We start from the raw sequence: 24,128 nt of genomic DNA, 5'->3' as shown, positions 1-24,128 counted from the left end.
AGTGCATTAGCAATGTTTCATTAAAAACATTTAAAAGGCAAGGGATTTTGCACTGGAATCAAGGAAAGAAAGACAGCAGGCCATTAGCCTGTCCACCGTAACCTGAAAAGACATTTGATGGCTAATGTAAAAACAACAGTTGGCCATAAATCAAGGCTGAGGGAGAAATTGGATGATGAGGATTAATCAATACAGGGGTCAGGCTTTACCACGGCACAGGATGACACTCCATTTGTTACAGTGAGCTGTGAGAGGAAGCATCACTCATAGTGGAGCCGCATGGCATTGTACAGGAGCACCAGTGACCCGAAAGTATGAGTCAGTGTGGTTACATAATAGAACCCCAAATAGTCATTCATGTATCCAAACAGCAACTAGTAGCATCATAATTCTCCAATTATTATAGGGGTGTTTTTTAATACATGGATAAAACTTGTAGTGATATGAAAAAAAGATGAATCTATGAGCATGTGTGATGCTAAAAGTGTTAAATCAATGCAGATGGATCCGGTTTTGTATTGCCTGCTGGCAAAAGATCATATTTCAATATCTAATTATGTGTATGTGTAAAATTATTTAATTATTTAATTGTTAATTTGATGCATTAGGACACTATTTGATGTTGTGTCTTAATTACTATCTGCTTCTACAATGACAAAATAATAATGTTCAATAAATAGTGGCATGTATTAATATATCATTAGCCTAATTTTGAGCTGTTGAAACTTGGTGCATTGAACAACTGATGTACGGTTGCAGGTGTGCTCAACAAATATTATTTTTAGTATATTAATGCATTTTGTCTTCCCAACAGAATTCTGATATAGACAGGTGGAGCTGGTGGAGGTGGAGGAAGTAACTTGAACTGATTCAAGCACTGATTATGTTTATATTTTATGAGATTGAAATTGGTATGGAAATATAAGTCTCTTGAGATCCTTTGCTAAGAAATTGTAGCTAAAGTTAGTTAGTGCATTATTGGAGTTATACTGAAAAATACAATTCCCATATTTCTACAGTGTAACCACTGAAATGGGCTAGGGTTACATGTCAAGTTTGTGAAAAAGCATTGCATGTCACTAACAGGCCAAGCAAAGCTACAACTTACAGAAATAGATCAAGTGTCCAAATGAGCAGAAACACCACAGAAGATTAAAGTATATTGGCAACCTTCCACCCCACAGCTTGACCTCTCACACTGTTACTCATTCTCACATGGTCTTGTCTTGCAGCAGTGGCTGTGGTGACACTGGTGGCCAATGTGGCCCATAATTGGGTGAAAGAAGAGGCCAGCAGCCCCTCTATTAGCTCTTGGCACCTCTGCACTGTATCACAGGATGCTAATGGCAGGGGGCAGAGTAATTGGACCTTTCTAGTGCTTTCTCTCTCTCTCCAGCCACCAGGTCATGTTTAAAGTGATTAACACAGTAAAAGAGAACATAGAGGTATATCTTGGTCATATTGAATGTAGAAACAGCAATAGCTGATTTCAAAAGCTAGATATATTTGACTGAAATGCTTGTATTGAAATATTTTAAAATTCAACCTCAAAACTGTGCCAGATGTTTTGTGAGGGAGGAGCTCCTGGTCTCATTTAAAACAGATTGTGTTTAATTGCTACTATATAGTGATTTTCAAGTTGAAATTGTTTATAATGCATAGAATGTCTGTAAAATATGTACTTTAGGTATGCAAGTGGCATATTTATTTGATACTTAGGTTCATTGGGCTTTTTCACACAGAAAGTGTTTTTGTAACAGACTTGGCAACCCTGTTTATAAGGGGAGTTACTAAATCATTAATTTGAACCTAATTTGTTCAAAAAAGTTGATTCATTCAGTATCAAAACATGTCTGTATGTTACTCGAAAACACAACTGTTCTACTTTGTTTAGAACTATTCTCGTTGGCCAAACAGAGCAAAAAGAGTTCAAATTCACAATAATGTATATTAAATTTGTCACTCAATATTAACTTTTTGTTTGTAGAGATGATGTAGACTATAATAAGCCTATATAGAGTGTTGTGAAAGTCTTTGCCTCCATCCTGATTTTTTCTGTTTTTGTATACATAAATTGTTTCAGAAATGAAAACAAAATGTACTAAAATCTAATATTTTGAGCTGATTTTAGAACATTTACTTTTTATATTTGTCATGGATTTCCTAGCAACTTGGCGTATATTTCAGCATGAGTTTGTTGTGTTAGGACTGACTGGTATCGTGGTTTATGATCCACCTTACACATTTATTCCAACCTTAACCAAACTCTGCTAAATGTTAAAATATTAATAGCAGAACTACAGAGAAAATTATCATCATACTTTGTCCTCATTTATGAAGCCCAAACACACCTATATGCGCTTAATTGATCTATATAATCTCCAAGCCATGTGCTCTTATATTGCCCAGTATTTCCCTTCCCATGCATCAACATTTAGGAAGGTTAAAGCATATACTTCATTACGCATGCTATGAATCTGAGATCAGGTGTTTCTGTAATGATTTGGTATCTGTGCTGGTAAAGGGCTTGAGTGAAATCAATAACTGGCGACACCTGTCTCCTGCACAGCCGAGAAAGGATCTATCATAGTGGAAACGTGATTTATGCTGTTAGAAGACAGATCAGGAGGACAGGCCACAGAGACATATGTGGGTGGATGGAGAGATGGGGTGGATGCAGATAACGATAGATGCACATCCTTCCTTGCCAGCAAGTGTCAGGGAACAAGACCTCTGTGTTTTCTTCTTCTACCAGCAATGAAGGGTCTGTAATCATCAGTGCCTTTTTATCTTAAGCAATGCGTGAATATACATGCATTAGAGAAGCACTAGCTGTAATTTTCGGGCACTTACTCGTTCGCTAAACTGAACATCCAATCAGAGTTCTCCCTCTCGCTGACGGCCCTGACGCCAATTCAACATGTTGAATTACGCAAACTGCTGCCAACATGAGCCTGACGAGAGCCGACGAGTGGAACAAACCAAACAAACTAGCCCGCCCATCAGCTTGGTGTGTCCCGGCCTTAAAATAACTTAAGACAGTGATAAAAAGACAAATTGTGACAGCTGAAGAAATGCAGCATATTATTGTCAGTGGATGATGAAGTGTGACATTATCTTACTAATATATATATAGTGTGCAAAAAAGTATGCCAAATGAGTAGTGTGTCTGTCTGAATACACGGGCTGCATCCACAATTACATACACTATATGGACAAAAGTATTGGGACACCCCTTCTAAAGATCAGGTTTGAATACTTTAATTTCCGCGAGTAGCCTACAAATCTTAATGATATTCTAGGGAATTGTGTGCTTCTAATTTCATAGCAACATTTTAGACAGGACCCTTTTCTTTTCTAACATGACAATGATTCTGTGTATAAGGCAAGGTTTAAAAATAAAAAAAATTTCAGTCAGTGTGGAAGAACTTGAGTGGTCTGCAGAAAGCAAAGTCTTAATCCCAGCTGAACACCTCTGACTTTAAATGCAGACCTTGAGCCAAAAACTGATCACCAAACATCAATGACTTGCAATGACCCCATACATACCATGTGCAAAGTAAGTTCTTCATCTACCAAGCACGCAGATGCAGTTTTTCTTTGTCAAATGTTAGTGGATCATGTTCAAAGTCAGACTTCATACAGTAAGACTCTAGAAATGGTCCACCACTGTATATTCCCTCAAATATTTCACAGGTTTATGGCTACTCTTGGGGGAAATACAGTTAAGACACAAGGACCAGGAGTCAAGAGATGCAATTCAATTGAAGAAAAATTTACTGAAGAAAATAATTTGCCGTTTCATCAGCAGAAGTCAGCTTCAAGACTCGCGCTGGAGTTCGTAGGCCACTCTGCTTTACAATTCATAAACGCCAGTAATTGTACCCTAACAGAGGTTGCTACTTGCGTCAATCATAAGTCCTCAAAGTTCTAAAACCTAGATAAACAGACAATTTCCACATATGGATGCAAGCTTGAAGCACATCTTCTGATGACTATTTTGGTGACAAGTGATCAGAAGTCAGACGTAATACGTCTCTCGAAAGATGTATATCTGATACGCTAGACATCGGCAGCAGAACGTTTGTCCTGGGACCGTCTGAGCTTGTCCCTGTACAGACAGATACTAACACACATATGCAGAGAAACACTTATCTTACTTCAAGGTTGCCTCAGCCCGAAACCTTATTGGGCATGGTCACACACAATGGAGAGTAAAAAGGCAGAATAAAGCCAATTTATTCTCTACCATGCATAAATGTAACTTTGATTAATAATTATTCAAGAAATATTATAATTAATATTATTATGAAGGCCATTGTAGATCTGCGATCCACTCCTTCATTACAGACACATAACACATATTGCAACTCATCATTTCTAGTATTAGTTCATGTAATGTGTCCAAAATATTCTATAAATTAGATTATGTATTTACTATTGATCACAAAATGATAAGAAAAAAAACACGTCTTACCTCTTACATGCAAAGATTTTTGAGAGAGGGGGCATAGTATGTTCACAGGTAGGGAAATGAGGTTTGGAAGGATCCTGTACAGGGAATATCATATAGAAACTGGCCGTGAGCAAGTACATGATGTAAATGCAAATAATTTATGGCACAGTCTGTCCCCTCCTGGCTCCGTGCCATAGCAACCACAGTCTCATTTCAGATGTGTCATGCTGCATTATCGTCATACACACACATGCAGGCATTCACACACACAAGTTTACAGCCCAGTGTTCTTCTTTTGTCTGACACTTTGACCAGAAGCCAAATTGAATCACAAAGCATAACTGTTGTCTTCCTTGGTTTTCAGTGAAATTTAAGTAGTACTAATTGTTTAATAAAACAAATTGCTCAATACAGTACAGTTCAGTTAGCGTTGGTCGCAGGCTCGCAGCTGTAATATATATATATATATATATATATATATATATATATATATATATATATATATATATACACCTAAAGGATTATTAGGAACACCTGTTCAATTTCTCATTAATGCAATTATCTAATCGACCAGTCACATGGCAGTTGCTTCAATGCATTTAGGGGTGTGGTCCTGGTCAAGACAATCTCCTGAACTCCAAACTGAATGTCAGAATGGGAAAGAAAGGTGATTTAAGCAATTTTGAGCGTGGCATGGTTGTTGGTGCCAGACGGTCTGAGTATTTCACAATCTGCTCAGTTACTGGGATTTTCATGCACAACCATTTCTAGGGTTTACAAAGAATGGTGTGAAAAGGGAAAAACATCCAGTATGCGGCAGTCCTGTGGGCGAAAATGCCTTGTTGATGCTAGAGGTCAGAGGAGAATGGGCCGACTGATTCAAGCTGATAGAAGAGCAACTTTGACTGAAATAACCACTCGTTACAACCGAGGTATGCAGCAAAGCATTTGTGAAGCCCCAACAAGCACAACCTTGAGGCGGATGGGCTACAACAGCAGAAGACCCCACCGGGTACCACTCATCTCCACTACAAATAGGAAAAAGAGGCTACAATTTGCACGAGCTCACCAAAATTGGACGGTTGAAGACTGGAAAAATGTTGCCTGGTCTGATGAGTCTCGATTTCTGTTGAGACGTTCAGATGGTAGAGTCAGAATTTGGCGTAAACAGAATGAGAACATGGATCCATCATGCCTTGTTACCACTGTGCAGGCTGGTGGTGGTGGTGTAATGGTGTGGGGGATGTTTTATTGGCACACTTTAGGCCCCTTAGTGCCAATTGGGCATCGTTTAAATGCCACGGCCTACCTGAGCATTGTTTCTGACCATGTCCATCCCTTTATGACCACCATGTACCCATCCTCTGATGGCTACTTCCAGCAGGATAATGCACCATGTCATAAAGCTCGAATCATTTCAAATTGGTTTCTTGAACATGACAATGAGTTCACTGTACTAAAATGGCCCCCACAGTCACCAGATCTCAACCCAATAGAGCATCTTTGGGATGTGGTGGAATGGGAGCTTTGTGCCCTGGATGTGCATCCCACAAATCTCCATCAACTGCAAGATGTTATCCTATCAATATGGGCCAACATTTCTAAAGAATGCTTTCAGCACCTTGTTGAATCAATGCCACGAAGAATTAAGGCAGTTCTGAAGGCGAAAGGGGGTCAAACACAGTATGTTCCTAATAATCCTTTAGGTGAGTGTATATATATATTATGTGTGTGTGTGTGTGTGTGTGTGTGTATATATGTATACACACACAAGAACACAATACAATTATAAGCATTTGGACTATTTTTCCCAACATACAAGGGAAAAAATGGATCATATGTCTGCACTTAAGAGTTTATTACAATTGAAACAGCTCAGAATTACATTTTAGTCTGGGACTAGTCTTAAGCCTTGTCTGTGAAACTGGAGGTTAGACACTTAAATATAATCCAAGTTAATTACATCCAAGTATATTTAAACATTTATAAAGGACTAGACCTATCATAGGCATTAATCCAGGCAATATTTATTTATATTATTTGGCACACTGAATAATTATAGAGCCCAGTTTCCCTCTAGGCACATTAGAGAGAAAACAAGGACGAAAGCTTTGCATTTTGTTACAAATGGATCTGTTACAAAAGTATGTGACAGTATACAAACACAGCAGGTCATTTGAATATCTAATACAAAGTCTTTAATATTCACTTCTGCAGTAACATGTTAATTGTAGATTATTTATTATTAATATCAATATTATTCAATGCTAATTTGTATGTTTAATAGATAGATGAAACGTGTATTATGGCATCCAAAGAGTCTTTGTCTCATCTGACCAGACTATGTTCTTCCAGCATTTCACCAGGCTTGTCTAAATGTTGTGTAGCAAACTTTAAACGAGCTTCTACTTGCTTTTTCTTCAGCAATGGAGACTTGCATGGTGAGTGTGTATACTATACAAGCCACGGTGGTTGAGTGCATTACCTGCTAATTTCAGGTTTTTCTGAAGCTCTCAGCAAGTGGTCCTAGGCCCTTGGACAACTCTTCTGATAATTCTTTATACTCCTCTGTCAGAAATCTTGCGAGGAGCATCTGGTCGTGGCCGGTTTATGGTGAGATTATGTTCTTTCAGATTATGGAGCCAACAGTGCTCACTGGAAAATTCAGAAGTAGAAATCCTTCTGTAACCAATGCCATCAGTATGTTTTGCAACAATAAGGTTGCGAAGGTCTTGAGAGAGCTCTTTGCTTTTACCCATCATGAAATGTTTCTTGTGTGACACGATAATGAGACACCTTTTCATAGGCCATCAGTTAGGACTGAACCAGCTAATATTAATTTCCACTGACAAGGGGCAAGATTGCTTTCGAATTACTGATAGATTTCAGTTGGTGTCTTGGCTTTCCATGCCTTTTTGTGCCTCCCTTTCTTCATGTGTTCAATCATTTTTTACAAAATAACTTAATTTCTGAATTTATTTATTTATTTTATATATGTATGGATTACTTGGGTTGTTACCGACATCTGGTGAAAATTTCATGTCAACAGCACCTTTAGAAATATATTTACTGAGAAAAATGGTGACGTGTTCAATACTTATTTTACCAGCTATATATATATAGACATAACTAATCAAATCAGATAAAATGCAATTGAACAATACTTTTAGTTGTCTTATTAAACATTTGAATATGAAAATAGTAAAAACAAAAAAAACTTTAAAATGTGGCATTTTTAAGGTCTAATTCAATTGTACTCCTCAGTTATGCTCCACATTTAGTCCAGTCATAGCACACCAGCTCAGTCAATTTGCCCTGCACTTTTAATGAACAAATGAGCTAATAACTCACAATCTGTAATGAACTAAAACAGTCATACAGAATTTATGAGGAATATTCATTTGTGCAATGGAGTTGCTTCATTTACTACATAGACCGCAAGGAGTGTGGGTGAACAGGAGCGATTAAAGTAGATAGATAGATAGATAGATAGATAGATAGATAGATAGATAGATAGATAGATAGATAGATAGATAGATAGATAGATAGATAGATAGATAGATAGATAGATAGATAGATAGATAGATAGATAGATAGATAGATAGATAGATAGATAGATAGATAGATTTCGCTCCATAAGACTCTTTTGGAGTCTTGTGCATGTGCTAAAAGAACTAAGAAATTCCCTCAGCCTTGACCTCCAGCTATCACAGCTAGCAGGCAGCTTTTACGCTCGGCTGTTCCATTACTTTGCTCCTTTCTGTGGCATATTAAACAGATTAATAGGACTGCACTCCAGGGAGGGGGAAATGCCAGTCAATCTAACCTGCCGACACAAAGGCGAGAAAAGCAGACACGCCTGCGACTCATCCTGAGAGCTGATAAAAGAAAGACAAATGTCACACCAGAGGAAAGTGGAACTCTGTGAATGTTGACTTTCAGCTTCGATTTTGTAAACAGAGGAAGAATCTGAATAATTTCCTCACTGAGCAAGTGCTAGTGGAGACTATTAAGGGTTCCTGCTAAGGCGAGCGTCACTATTTCTATTGTTCATACTTGTAAATACATAGCCCTACATGTTTAAAAATGTATGTTCCTCATGAGGGTTTTTGCAGCGAAGCCATAGAAGAACCGTTTTGGGTTCCCCAAATACCCTTTCTGTGAACAGTTCTTCTAAGAACCTTTTTTCTTAGTGTGAAGAACATTTTGAACCTTTTCCACTATAAAGAACTCTATGGATATTAATGTTCTTCATTGAACCATTAATAAGCAAAAACAGTGAATGGCATATTTTAAGATCAAAATATTTATTTTTAATTAATACTTATTTTTGACTTGTTCTCAATTAACCAATCAAACCAATTTATATCTATTTAATTTGTATAACATATTCAAAAACAACAGACATTGATCATAGTGCTGTACATAACCAACATATTATTTTAACACTACTAATGTAGTGTAATTGTTCAAAATATTATTACACTATATTAGTAGTGTTAAAATATTATATTGGTAATGTACAGCACTATGATATATATATATATATATATATGTATATATATAATGTGTGTGTCATATTTTTTATGTGTCTGATTTTTATTTAACATTTAATTTAATTCAAGTTTTGTTTTCGTTTTTTGTGGTTTTATGTACTAATTAACTGTAATAACCCTGGTCTTAGAAACTCTCAAAAGAAGACTATGAGATGACCTTAAGTGTCTCAGTTCTCCTCCAATGATGTCTATAAATGTAGCAATCTAATTTGAATCAACTGTAACAACTGTCCCCATACTCTGTAAATACATCTCTGGCTTAAAGCCAAACAGACAAAAACTCAGTGGTCTAAATGGCCTGTTGTGGTTACTACTATTTAAAAAAATCCCCATATCTGTCCCTTCAACTATAGGAGAGATTAACAAATTGGTTGTTTTGTGAGACACACACATCAGCAGATAGCTGTTCCTGTCACAAAGACCTTCAGATCATTCTTCCCTGTAAAAACAATGGAGTGCTTCATTACATTCAATCTCATCTCATATCACCCTCTCCCCTGCAGCTATGGATAAAATTAAAGCGAGTTCTAACTGTCTATAGTATTAGCAGCTTAATCGTCCTGTCCTGCTCCCTGCAGGCATGCCAGTCATACACGTTTAGTTTAATTGTAAACCATCTTGGTCCATAACCTGCAGTCAGCATCTCGCTGTGAAGCGTGAAGGGAAATGGAAGTGTGAGATATCCATTCAGTGAAATTTACGTAAACACTGTTAGATGTTACTGGTCTAGCACCAGCATCCATGTGTCAATCCCTCATCTTAACTGTCACAGAAAAAACTCAAATGTTCACCTCCTAATTTATATATATGCAGTGCCACCTGCTGACTGGATGGAACTTGCTCTATTTCTGCAGTGTATATACAGGTGCTGGTCATAAAATTAGAATATCATGAAAAAGTTTATTTATTTCAGTAATACCATTCAAAAAGTGAAACTTGTATATTAGATTCATTCATTACACACAGACTGATATATTTAAAATGTTTATTTCCTTTCATTTTGATGATTATAACTGACAACTAATGAAAGTCCCAAATTCAGTATCTCAGAAAATTAGAATATCAATTAAGACCAGTGCAAAAAAATTATTTTTAGAAATGTTGGCCAACTGAAAAGTATGAGCATGTACAGCACTCAATATTTAGTTGGGGCTCGTTTGGCCTGGAATACTGCAGCAATGCGGCGTGGCATGGAGTCGATCAGTCTGTGGCACTGCTCAGGTGTTATGAGAGCCCATGTTGCTCTGATAGTGGCCTTCAGCTCTTCTGAATTGTTGGGTCTGGCGTATTGCATCTTCCTCTTCACAATACCCCATAGGTTTTCTATGGGGTTAAGGTCAGGCGAGTTTGCTGGCCAATCAAGAACAGGGATACCATGGTCCTTAAACCAGGTACTGGTAGCTTTGGCAGTGTGTGCAGGTGCCAAGTCCTGTTGGAAAATGAAATCTGCATCTCCGTAAAGTTGGTCAGCAGCAGGAAGCATGAAGTGCTCTAAAACTTCCTGGTAGACGGCTGTGTTGACCTTGGACCTCAGAAAACACAATGGACCAACACCAGCAGATGACATGGCACCCCAAACCATCAATGACTGTGGAAACTTTACACTGGACCTCAAGGAACGTGGATTATGTGCCTCTCCTCTCTTCCTCCAGACTCCCAAAGTAAATGCAAAATTTACTTTCATCAGAGAACATAACTTTGGACCACTCAGCAGCAGTCCATAGTCCTTTTTGTCTTTAGCCCAGGCAAGACGCTTCTGACGCTGTCTCTTGTTCAAGAGTGGCTTGACACAAGGAATGCGACAGCTGAAACCCATGTCTTGCATACGTCTGCACGTGGTGGTTATTGAAGCACTGACTCCAGCTGCAGTCCACTCTTTGTGAATCTCCCCCACATTTTTGAATGGGTTTTGTTTCACAATCCTCTCCAGGGTGCGGTTATCCCTATTGCTTGTACACTTTTTTTCTACCACATCTTGTCCTTCCCTTCGCCTCTCTATTAATGTGCTTGGACACAGAGCTCTGTGAACAGCCAGCCTCTTTAACAATGACCTTTTGTGTGTTGCCCTCCTTGTGCAAGGTGTCAATGGTCGTCTTTTGGACAACTGTCAAGTCAGCAGTCTTCCCCATGATTGTGTAGCCTACAGAACTATACTGAGACCATTTAAAGGCTTTTGCAGGTGTTTTGAGTTAATTAGCTGATTAGAGTGTGGCACCAGGTGTCTTCAATATTGAAAATTTTCACAATATTCAAATTTTCTGAGATACTGAATTTGGGACTTTCATTAGTTGTCAGTTATAATCATCAAAATGAAAGGAAATAAACATTTGAAATATATCAGTCTGTGTGTAATGAATGAATCTAATATACAAGTTTCACTTTTTTCACCTGTACATGTATAGGCTGCAGCGCACACTGAAAATGTAACCTTTGTAGCCTTAAGTACTATGTACTTACATTTAAATTAATCATTTGGTACAATGCACTTAAGGATTCAAGGAACTTTTATTGTCATACCAACTCACATTTCCATGTTATGGTACGAAATTAGGACTCAGGTCCCGGTTTAAAAGCAAGAAGACTTTTATTGTGTACATGTTTTTACATTGTACTGATTTTTTTTTTTTTAAATACCTGAATGCAAGTACATTTGTAATTATTTAGTTACACTATTATACCCATTCCTTACACCTTAACCCCACCCTTAAACCTACCCATACCACCAAACCTGTCCCTAACCTTACCCGTATCCCACCTCAAAAGCAGCAAAAGTCTTTTGCAATGCAATATAAACAAGTACATTGTACTTATTTTTTGGTGCAAGTACATAATAGTTAAGGCCACTTAATATAAAGTGGGAGCCATTTTTACACTAGAAATTAAATACCTGGATGACCTCCTACATTTGCCAAACTAAGCAATAAATTAAGAACACACTGAAAATGCTGTATCCCACAACATACTGCTGTTAGCCTACAATTTGTTGTGTGCGGTTGTACTGTTTAATCCATGCTGTTTCAAATACAGTTAATTATTATTAATATAGATATCATCTATATTTATTCAAAATAAAATTAGCATAACTTTATCAATCTGCATGTAGCAAATGTTTACAGTGTTAAAGCACATGAACTAACATCCTTCATGAAGAAAATTAATAATTAAACATTACACCTCTGTTTATAAAAGCATGTTTTCCCTTAGTGACCCTGTGTAGTGCAGGTCTTGTCTTAAACAAGGTGGTCATAGTCAGTAACTGGTCCAGAATGCATCTACAGCCTCTCTTTATCAGATCAATGAGCCTCTCCAGACTCTCAGACTGTTAATTGATGAAGTAATCCAGTCATTAATCACTGTAGGGGGCTAATGAGAGACGTCTGAGTAAATAATGCTGCTGCCTTGTCGTTGTTGCCATCATCATCAGCTTCCTGTGCGTGTGGACAGAAGAGAGTGCAGCAGAATGCCTGGAAGAAGGAAAAATCAGCTACACGTTAAAAGAGAGCAACTGAACTACATGAAAATGCATTATGAATTAACAATCAATATGTTTCATTTATCTATATTCATAAATGGGGTCCTGAAACTCAATGAAATCTGGTTAACTGTTTAAAATAAACCTTTTTTGTCTATATTATTTTTGGGGTTTGAGCGCATAGCGCTGAAACCCTATTGTAATTGTTAGAATGACCAAGGATCAGCAATCACCACGAAAAACTGATCGAGCAAACTAAACCCCAAGCCGTCGTAGAGACTTGAAACTTGGAGGGATGATAGTACTCACACCATCTACAATGTCTCCAAGGCTCGCTCCAGTCGGCCTGACAGGGGGTGCTACAGCGATCAAAAGTATGAAACTGCTCATAACTCCTAAATCGCAGGCTCAAGTGTCTTATGTCACTGGAATCCTTGGCTAGCATCAGCCAAAGCACACACCTCGAATTCAGCTGTCACCCTGGCAAAATTTTCATGTATTTTGGTTTGTTTGAAAAACCTACTTTTGCGTACTAGAACTATTGTGAATATCAATAATTATCAAAAAAAAAAAAAAAAAAATCGCTGTACTTTCGACTCCCTGTTGTAAAGGGATGCCAAAACATTCAAAAGGGGCAGGGCCGCTTTTACTAAAATGGCTATTACTTTTGAATGGAATGAGATATCGTCGCCAAACTCAGAACACTTACATAAGAGCTCAATCTGAGGTCACATGAAAAACACTGTGGAGTTTGGCCACTTAGTGGTGCTATAAGAGGAAAAACAATCGAAAAATGGACATAACGCAACCGTTTGTCCTATCAACATGAAAATCGGTACGCACAGTCTTGGTCCAAAATGCCACAAGCGTCTATAAGGATATTTGTGTATCTAAAAAAACATGGCTGCCATTGGCCGATGAACTTTGAGCACCTATTAGACAAGGTTAACGGAGGTCAATCTGAACAAAACTCGGTGGGCCTGTTTGACTCACAACACCTAAATGTCTGTGATAAATTTGAAAGAAATCAGCTACTAGGGGGAGCAATATCATATTTTTCAAAAGGTGTACACGATTGACTACTGCACGGTTTTTCACACATACACACAATATTTCCATTATTCGATAGACCTCCTCATTCCAAACAGCTTTGCCTCTAGAACCACTGCTGTCAATAAAATTGTTTGTTAAAAGATGGAGATGATGTAAAAAACCTACTTTTGCGATCTGGTCCTAGGTTATTCACTCAATCTGGAAAAAAAAACCACTGCTGTACAATTCTCTGGACTCTCAAGGTCAATAATTATCAAAAGAAAAATGGAAATTTACGCTTGAGAAGCTATAACAGGGTTGTTTACCAAAGGGGCCTGTCCAAACATATCCAAAAGCCTAAACGAAAACTCAAAACTTCACGAAACCTGGTGAGCACATGCCACAGATGATTCTAAACAAGCAAGCACAGTTTTAGGGAGATCGGACCACACTGGGGCCTGTTCCATAAAACAAGTTTACCAAATAAGCCAGGCTTCTTTCAGTTAGTCTGACTTATTTTGAACCAAATCAACTCACAATAAGTCAAACTAACTGAAATAAATCTGGCTTATTTGATAAACGTGTTTTATGAAACAGGCCCCTGGTGCTATAACAGTCATTACATTAAAAAAAAAAACATTTCTATGCTAAATTGCCTGGATTTGCCAAACTGCTTTTTTAAATCATTGATTTAGGTGGTTACAGGCTTGCTAAATAATAATGTCTTTTTTCTTATGTGCTTAAATGCCTTAAAGTGCTTGAACCCTGGTAATTGCTGCTTGCAGCTATTTATTTTTATTATTATTTTATTATTTATTTTATAAAAAAAGCTACTTCACATTCAATAACAATAAATAATTTATGATAATCCTGAGCTGTGGTTAGTTTCTAACAAATACATTTTGAGGTTACCAGTCATTTAAAAGAATATTTACTTATATAAACATACCTGTGGCTACAGACACATTGAGTGATTCTACTCCAGGGTGCAGGTTTCTGCGTGGAGGGATGGTGAGCAGGACATCACACATCTGACGCAGTTCTGGAGACAGACCATCACCCTCTCCGCCTGATAGCACACAGACAGACAGACCAGTGTAACGCAAAGAGAACACAACAATTATCACTCCAATACGTTTGAACACAAACTTGCTGTTACCCATTAACAGTAGTGTAGGTCTGGACATCTTGAAATCTGAACATGGCATAACTGTGGATTGAGGACTGCATTCCTCTAACCCAACAGTACCAACTACTTGCCAACCTTCTTCCGCTTTCTCCTATAATGTCAAGAGAAATTTGGTTATAGCTATTAAACAATGGAAATCCTGAAGACTGAGTATGAGATGTTTCTCAAAAGGACTGTAGGCAGACACAGTCTAAACCTCAACAGTTTTCTTTAACTGCCCTCTACAGGCTACAGATGGGATTTTCCATTCACAATTAAAAAAAAGCTTATTTTATTATGAAAACCTGTTTCATAACCCAATTAAGTTGCAAAAACAACCAAGGAAGGATTTTGTCTTTTGTCTTACTTTTGACAACATTTCACAGAATTAATACTTTTTTCTTAATTTCATCTGCATTTCTTAATTTTTTCTGCCCACTATAGTTTATTTTATGTTTTGGTAAGATGATTCCCTTGCAATTTACCCCATTCCTGAAATATAAGATAAACATTTTAATGTAATATCAAAATATATGTAAGAAAAATAGTGATAGCATAAAAGTTTATCATGTATGCTTTTGCAGTGTCGCTGTGTGTTTTTTTTTTAACATAACAATTTACAGTTTTGCTTTTATTTGTTACCTTGAAACACAATTTTTATGGAATTTATTTCTGATTTTTTTTAGGCCAAAAATGAAATGAGCTTTTCTTAATAATTGAGCTCATATTTTAAAATGTTTTGTGTTGCTTTGCAGTAAAAAACAATTATTATACATTTATATAATTAGTATTAGTAATACTAGTAATTACTTAATGGAATTCACTGCAATAACACTTGAACATGTATTCATCAATTTGTTTAGGCTCAGAATTGTTGATTTTGATTAGTTAGCATTGCTAATAAATAATAATTGCCAATCAATCGCTATGGCCACCTGGACCAATTTGTAAAACCATGAGCTAAACCACATTTGAGTTATTTAACTTCCCTATACTGGCTACAAATGGAAACTTAGTCTACGTTTACACTTCCACAAAAAAGTTTTTTACTCGCATGTGACAGATCGGAAACATAAAAATATGTTTACGATATCCGATTTTTCGCATCCATTCTGAGCCACTTCCATATGAGGTTTTAAAGCAGATACACTATATTGCCAAAAGTATTGGGTCACCCCCTTCTAATGAACATGTTTCACTACTTTAGTAATTTCTAGGAGTACAAATCTTAGTGTTTAAGCATATAATGATATTCTAGGGAATTGTGTGCTTCTAATTTTATAGCAACAGTTTGGACAGGACCCTTTTCTATTCTAACATGACAGTGCCTCTGTGTATAAGACACGGTTCAAAAAGACATGATTGATTCAGTCAGTGTGGAAGAACTTGACTGGTCTGCAGAAAGCCAAGTCCTGATCCCAGCTGAACACCTCTGGTGTGACTTTATATGCACTTTATATGACTTTATATGCAGACCTTGAGCCAAAAACTCATCACCAAACACCAATGACTTGTATAGACACTATAAGGACAAAAGTGTTGGGACACCCCCTTCTTTAGAACAGAAAAAAGTACTAACAAAACTGTGGCAACAAAGATGGAAACATAATTCATGTATTTAAAAATTGTATTTCCATCTCTGTTGCAACAGTTTTGGACGTGTCTATGACAGTACCCTTATGTACAAGTCAATGGTGTTTGGTGATGAGTTTTTGGCTCAAGGTCTGCATATAAGTCACACCAGAGGTGTTCAGCTGGGATCAGGACTTGGCTTTCTGCAGACCAGTCAAGTTCTTCCACACTGACTGAATCAATCATGTCTTCTTGAACCGTGTCTTATTCACAGAGGCACTGTCATGTTAGAATAGAAAAGGGTCCTGTCCAAACTGTTGCTATAAAATTAGAAGCACACAATTCTCTAGAATATCATTATATGCTTAAACATTAAGATTTGTTCTCATAGAAATTACTAAAGTAGTCAAACATGTTCATTAGAAGGGGGTGACCCAATACTTTTGGCAATTTAGTGTATATCTGAACATCTGACCTACGTCTAAACATGTAAATTCCATTGAAATTCCAAATGAGGTGAAGTGGAGGGATCAGCTTCCAGACCTTAATCATATCTTTCAAGTTGCCATAGCCAAACACCTCCATGACCTCCATCACACCAGCACTGGCTTTACTCACTGTGGGCGTCAGAGGACAGCTAACAAAGACAACAAATAAGCACAAGCAGATGGCAATGGTAAATACAAAGTTATATGTAAAACACATTTTAATTGAATCATTAACAAAATACATGACCAAATAAACAATGCTCCTACATTCCATTTAACAATGTTATAAACAATTAAACACAAATGCCTTTCAAATTAGTTATTAAACATAACTCCACCTGTTATGAATGCTGCTGGCAATTCGATCCACTCCCAGGAAATATGCAGACCGCAAAATAGCACCAAGATTCATCGGATCCTGCACTCCATCCAAAACCAGCCATAATGCCCTGTGATACTTCACCTCATGAGATGTTATTGGTTTTTCCTCAGTGATAAACCCAAGAGGACTTGCCTGCAGACACAACCCTTGGTGCACCTTACCACCACACATCTTATCAAGTGTTTGCTTACTGACTCTCTGTATCTGCACGCCCCGTTTGACAGCCTCCTGACAGACCTTCAAAATCGCGTCTCTCTGCGGCCCTTCACCGTTCTTCACAAAAAGACGACTCGGCTTCCTCCTACTTTGCGTGAGGGCCAGCAAACATGGGGCCACACCGAACACAATCTCTAATTCTTTATCTTCATTTAACTCAGATTCTTTTTGGATATGCCTCAAAATCCATCCGCTTTCTGACTCACTGAAATCCTCAAACCTCAGTTTCTGAAGCTCTGATGACACTTTTCCCTTCTGTGTTTTTGCTGATCTGGAAATCTCATCTCTAGTAGCAGCATTTTTATGCTGCTTAGACACAAATGTCTTTTTGAATTTGCTAGAGGTAAATCTCTCACCTGACTTTGAAACACTGTCTCTTGGACAAAAAAGTGCTCTTGTGCAACTATAGGCTGCACGTTGTGTGAAAGGAGTCAAATACAATTCCTCCAGCCCTACCAAGCAGCAACTATTTCTAGTCCTAGTTCGACTGGAGGCTAGGAATAATTGGATACTTGTTTTCCACGCCTGCATATTTGCTTTTAATAACTTGTTCATATATGCCTTAAGGTGGTTTGCTGGTTTTTGCTGGCCTAAACAAATCTAGTTACATGGTTTTACAGCCGTTTTGGACCGCGGTCAAGCCAGCCTCCACTTTCAAAAACACGGTCATTCTAGCCGCCACGTTATTTTGTGGTGCGCGCATATACTAGGCGTTGCGGTAATACCGAGTAAAACCCAGATCAGAGGAAAAGCATATCTCCTTGTTTCCACACACCACTCCAAATATCATATTCTATAACTCTAAAAAGGAAACTCCCTGTTTCCACAGACCAGTTTCAATTCAGATCAATAGTCCACTACCCCAGGGTATCACTCAACCAGTTTCAAGACGATCTGATTTTGCATTACAAAATAAAAGCCCTCTAAAAACTCATATGACCAATTTTGTCTTTGAATTAGATGGCTCTAAAAAGGAAACTCCCTGTTTCCACAGACCAGTTTCAATTCTGATCAATAGTCCACTACCCCAGGATGGCACTCAAGCAGTTTCAAGACGATCTGATGTTGTATTACATAATAAGAGCCCTCCAAAACTCATATTCTACCTGTTCTGCCTGTGATTTTGGATAACTCTAAAAAGGAAACTCCCTGTTTCCACAGACCAGTTTCAATTCAGATCAATACTCCACTACCCCAGGGTGGCACTCAACCAGTTTCAAGACGAGCTGATGTTGCATTACATAATAAGAGCCCTCCAAAAACTCATATTCTACCTGTTCTGCCTGTGATTTTGTATAACTCTAAAAAGGAAACTCCCTGTTTCCACAAACCAGTTTCAATTCAGATTAATAGTCCACTACCCCAGGGTGGTACTCAACCAGTTTCAAGACGATCTGATGTTGCATTACATAATAAGAGCCCTGCAAAAACTCATATATGATCAATTTTGTCTTTGATTTTAGATGGCTCTAAAAAGGAAACTTCCTGTTTCCACAAACCAGTTTCAATTCAGATTAATAGTCCACTACCCCAGGGTGGTACTCAACCAGTTTCAAGACGATCTGATGTTGCATTACAAAATAAAAGCCCATCCAAAAACTCATATATTACCAATTTTGTCTTTGATTTTAGATGGCTCTAAAAAGGAAACTCCCTGTTTCCACAAACCAGTTTCAATTCAGATTAATAGTCCACTACCCCAGGGTGGTACTCAACCAGTTTCAAGATGATCTGATGTTGCATTACATAATAAGAGCCCTCCAAAACTCATATTCTACCTGTTCTGCCTGTGATTTTGGATAACTCTAAAAAGGAAACTCCCTGTTTCCACAGACCAGTTTCAATTCAGATCAATAGTCCACTACCCCAGGGTGGCACTCAACCAGTTTCAAGACGAGCTGATGTTGCATTACATAATAAGAGCCCTCCAAAAACTCATATTCTACCTGTTCTGCCTGTGATTTTGTATAACTCTAAAAAGGAAACTCCCTGTTTCCACAGACCAATTTCAATTCAGATCAATACTCCACTACCCCAGGGTGGCACTCAACCAGTTTCAAGACGAGCTGATGTTGCATTACATAATAAGAGCCCTCCAAAAACTCATATTCTACCTGTTCTGCCTGTGATTTTGTATAACTCTAAAAAGGAAACTCCCTGTTTCCACAAACCAGTTTCAATTCAGATTAATAGTCCACTACCCCAGGGTGGTACTCAACCAGTTTCAAGACGATCTGATGTTGCATTACATAATAAGAGCCCTCCAAAAACTCATATATGATCAATTTTGTTTTTGATTTTAGATGGCTCTAAAAAGGAAACTTCCTGTTTCCACAAACCAGTTTCAATTCAGATTAATAGTCCACTACCCCAGGGTGGTACTCAACCAGTTTCAAGACGATCTGATGTTGCATTACAAAATAAAAGCCCATCCAAAAACTCATATATTACCAATTTTGTCTTTGATTTTAGATGGCTCTAAAAAGGAAACTCCCTGTTTCCACAAACCAGTTTCAATTCAGATTAATAGTCCACTACCCCAGGGTGGTACTCAACCAGTTTCAAGATGATCTGATGTTGCATTACATAATAAGAGCCCTCCAAAAACTCATATTCTACCTGTTCTGCCTGTGATTTTGGATAACTCTAAAAAGGAAACTCCCTGTTTCCACAGACCAGTTTCAATTCAGATTAATAGTCCACTACCCCAGGGTGGCACTCAACCAGTTTCAAGACGATCTGATGTTGCATTACATAATAAGAGCCCTCTAAAACTCATATTCTACCTGTTCTGCCTGTGATTTTGAATAACTCTAAAAAGGAAACTCCCTGTTTCCACAGACCAGTTCCAATTCAGATTAATAGTCCACTACCCCAGGATGGCACTCAACCAGTTTCAAGACGATCTGATGTTGTATTACATAATAAGAGCCCTCCAAAAACTCATATTCTACCTGTTCTGCCTGTGATTTTGGATAACTCTAAAAAGGAAACTCCCTGTTTCCACAAACCAGTTTCAATTCAGATTAATAGTCCACTACCCCAGGGTGGTACTCAACCAGTTTCAAGACGATCTGATGTTGCATTACATAATAAGAGCCCTCTAAAACTCATATTCTACCTGTTCTGCCTGTGATTTTGAATAACTCTAAGAAGGAAACTCCCTGTTTCCACAGACCAGTTCCAATTCAGATTAATAGTCCACTACCCCAGGATGGCACTCAACCAGTTTCAAGACGATCTGATGTTGTATTACATAATAAGAGCCCTCCAAAACTCATATTCTACCTGTTCTGCCTGTGATTTTGGATAACTCTAAAAAGGAAACTCCCTGTTTCCACAAACCAGTTTCAATTCAGATTAATAGTCCACTACCCCAGGGTGGTACTCAACCAGTTTCAAGACGATCTGATGTTGCATTACATAATAAGAGCCCTCCAAAAACTCATATATGATCAATTTTGTCTTTGATTTTAGATGGCTCTAAAAAGGAAACTTCCTGTTTCCACAAACCAGTTTCAATTCAGATTAATAGTCCACTACCCCAGGGTGGTACTCAACCAGTTTCAAGACGATCTGATGTTGCATTACAAAATAAAAGCCCATCCAAAAACTCATATATGACCAATTTTGTCTTTGATTTTAGATGGCTCTAAAAAGGAAACTCCCTGTTTCCACAAACCAGTTTCAATTCAGATTAATAGTCCACTACCCCAGGGTGGTACTCAACCAGTTTCAAGATGATCTGATGTTGCATTACATAATAAGAGCCCTCCAAAAACTCATATTCTACCTGTTCTGCCTGTGATTTTGGATAACTCTAAAAAGGAAACTCCCTGTTTCCACAGACCAGTTTCAATTCAGATTAATAGTCCACTACCCCAGGGTGGCACTCAACCAATTTCAAGACGATCTGATGTTGCATTACATAATAAGAGCCCTCCAAAACTCATATTCTACCTGTTCTGCCTGTGATTTTGGATAACTCTAAAAAGGAAACTCCCTGTTTCCACAGACCAATTTCAATTCAGATCAATACTCCACTACCCCAGGGTGGCACTCAACCAGTTTCAAGACGAGCTGATGTTGCATTACATAATAAGAGCCCTCCAAAAACTCATATTCTACCTGTTCTGCCTGTGATTTTGTATAACTCTAAAAAGGAAACTCCCTGTTTCCACAAACCAGTTTCAATTCAGATTAATAGTCCACTACCCCAGGGTGGTACTCAACCAGTTTCAAGACGATCTGATGTTGCATTACATAATAAGAGCCCTCCAAAAACTCATATATGATCAATTTTGTCTTTGATTTTAGATGGCTCTAAAAAGGAAACTTCCTGTTTCCACAAACCAGTTTCAATTCAGATTAATAGTCCACTACCCCAGGGTGGTACTCAACCAGTTTCAAGACGATCTGATGTTGCATTACATAATAAGAGCCCTCCAAAAACTCATATATGATCAATTTTGTCTTTGATTTTAGATGGCTCTAAAAAGGAAACTTCCTGTTTCCACAAACCAGTTTCAATTCAGATTAATAGTCCACTACCCCAGGGTGGTACTCAACCAGTTTCAAGACGATCTGATGTTGCATTACAAAATAAAAGCCCATCCAAAAACTCATATATTACCAATTTTGTCTTTGATTTTAGATGGCTCTAAAAAGGAAACTCCCTGTTTCCACAAACCAGTTTCAATTCAGATTAATAGTCCACTACCCCAGGGTGGTACTCAACCAGTTTCAAGATGATCTGATGTTGCATTACATAATAAGAGCCCTCCAAAAACTCATATTCTACCTGTTCTGCCTGTGATTTTGGATAACTCTAAAAAGGAAACTCCCTGTTTCCACAGACCAGTTTCAATTCAGATCAATAGTCCACTACCCCAGGGTGGCACTCAACCAGTTTCAAGACGAGCTGATGTTGCATTACATAATAAGAGCCCTCCAAAAACTCATATTCTACCTGTTCTGCCTGTGATTTTGTATAACTCTAAAAAGGAAACTCCCTGTTTCCACAGACCAATTTCAATTCAGATCAATACTCCACTACCCCAGGGTGGCACTCAACCAGTTTCAAGACGAGCTGATGTTGCATTACATAATAAGAGCCCTCCAAAAACTCATATTCTACCTGTTCTGCCTGTGATTTTGTATAACTCTAAAAAGGAAACTCCCTGTTTCCACAAACCAGTTTCAATTCAGATTAATAGTCCACTACCCCAGGGTGGTACTCAACCAGTTTCAAGACGATCTGATGTTGCATTACAAAATAAAAGCCCATCCAAAAACTCATATATTACCAATTTTGTCTTTGATTTTAGATGGCTCTAAAAAGGAAACTCCCTGTTTCCACAAACCAGTTTCAATTCAGATTAATAGTCCACTACCCCAGGGTGGTACTCAACCAGTTTCAAGATGATCTGATGTTGCATTACATAATAAGAGCCCTCCAAAAACTCATATTCTACCTGTTCTGCCTGTGATTTTGGATAACTCTAAAAAGGAAACTCCCTGTTTCCACAGACCAGTTTCAATTCAGATTAATAGTCCACTACCCCAGGGTGGCACTCAACCAGTTTCAAGACGATCTGATGTTGCATTACATAATAAGAGCCCTCTAAAACTCATATTCTACCTGTTCTGCCTGTGATTTTGAATAACTCTAAAAAGGAAACTCCCTGTTTCCACAGACCAGTTCCAATTCAGATTAATAGTCCACTACCCCAGGATGGCACTCAACCAGTTTCAAGACGATCTGATGTTGTATTACATAATAAGAGCCCTCCAAAAACTCATATTCTACCTGTTCTGCCTGTGATTTTGGATAACTCTAAAAAGGAAACTCCCTGTTTCCACAAACCAGTTTCAATTCAGATTAATAGTCCACTACCCCAGGGTGGTACTCAACCAGTTTCAAGACGATCTGATGTTGCATTACATAATAAGAGCCCTCTAAAACTCATATTCTACCTGTTCTGCCTGTGATTTTGAATAACTCTAAGAAGGAAACTCCCTGTTTCCACAGACCAGTTCCAATTCAGATTAATAGTCCACTACCCCAGGATGGCACTCAACCAGTTTCAAGACGATCTGATGTTGTATTACATAATAAGAGCCCTCCAAAACTCATATTCTACCTGTTCTGCCTGTGATTTTGGATAACTCTAAAAAGGAAACTCCCTGTTTCCACAAACCAGTTTCAATTCAGATTAATAGTCCACTACCCCAGGGTGGTACTCAACCAGTTTCAAGACGATCTGATGTTGCATTACATAATAAGAGCCCTCCAAAAACTCATATATGATCAATTTTGTCTTTGATTTTAGATGGCTCTAAAAAGGAAACTTCCTGTTTCCACAAACCAGTTTCAATTCAGATTAATAGTCCACTACCCCAGGGTGGTACTCAACCAGTTTCAAGACGATCTGATGTTGCATTACAAAATAAAAGCCCATCCAAAAACTCATATATGACCAATTTTGTCTTTGATTTTAGATGGCTCTAAAAAGGAAACTCCCTGTTTCCACAAACCAGTTTCAATTCAGATTAATAGTCCACTACCCCAGGGTGGTACTCAACCAGTTTCAAGATGATCTGATGTTGCATTACATAATAAGAGCCCTCCAAAAACTCATATTCTACCTGTTCTGCCTGTGATTTTGGATAACTCTAAAAAGGAAACTCCCTGTTTCCACAGACCAGTTTCAATTCAGATTAATAGTCCACTACCCCAGGGTGGCACTCAACCAATTTCAAGACGATCTGATGTTGCATTACATA

General features: G+C 38.0%; 1 protein-coding gene and 1 long non-coding RNA gene across 2 annotated transcripts in view; both read right to left on the bottom strand.

The window, feature by feature from the left end:
* The window catches only part of LOC306870868, a 1,223,475-nt gene that overhangs the window by 86,252 nt on the left and 1,113,095 nt on the right, over window positions 1-24,128 (bottom strand). The gene's annotated exons all lie outside the window — the stretch shown is intronic.
* Window positions 11,957-17,922, bottom strand: LOC306870712 (rRNA methyltransferase 1, mitochondrial-like). Its single transcript, XM_079418140.1, has 5 exons — window positions 17,083-17,922; window positions 16,800-16,893; window positions 14,676-14,796; window positions 14,466-14,585; window positions 11,957-12,476 (listed from the first exon to the last, which is right to left on the bottom strand). Exons 1-5 carry the CDS (start codon window positions 17,895-17,897, stop codon window positions 12,433-12,435), a joined length of 1,194 nt encoding a protein of 397 aa, XP_079274266.1. The 5' UTR covers window positions 17,898-17,922; the 3' UTR covers window positions 11,957-12,432.

This window comes from Barbus barbus (genome assembly GCF_936440315.1).
Source record: "Barbus barbus genome assembly, chromosome: 6".
In the NCBI taxonomy this organism is placed as follows: domain Eukaryota; kingdom Metazoa; phylum Chordata; class Actinopteri; order Cypriniformes; family Cyprinidae; genus Barbus; species Barbus barbus.
The sequence above is the reverse complement of the archived record's forward strand: the minus strand, read 5'-3'. Positions and strand labels throughout refer to the sequence as shown.

Bases quoted from the DNA above. Each gene is read 5' to 3' on its own strand.
- LOC306870712 (XM_079418140.1), bottom strand. From the start codon at position 17,897: ATGAACAAGTTATTAAAAGCAAATATGCAGGCGTGGAAAACAAGTATC. The intron at 14,797-16,799 runs GTCTGGAAGCTG...TTGACATTATAG, and splicing joins ACTTGAAAGATATGATTAAG to GAGAAAGCGGAAGAAGGTTG. The intron at 14,586-14,675 runs GTAACAGCAAGT...GTGTGCTATCAG, and splicing joins ACCTACACTACTGTTAATGG to GCGGAGAGGGTGATGGTCTG.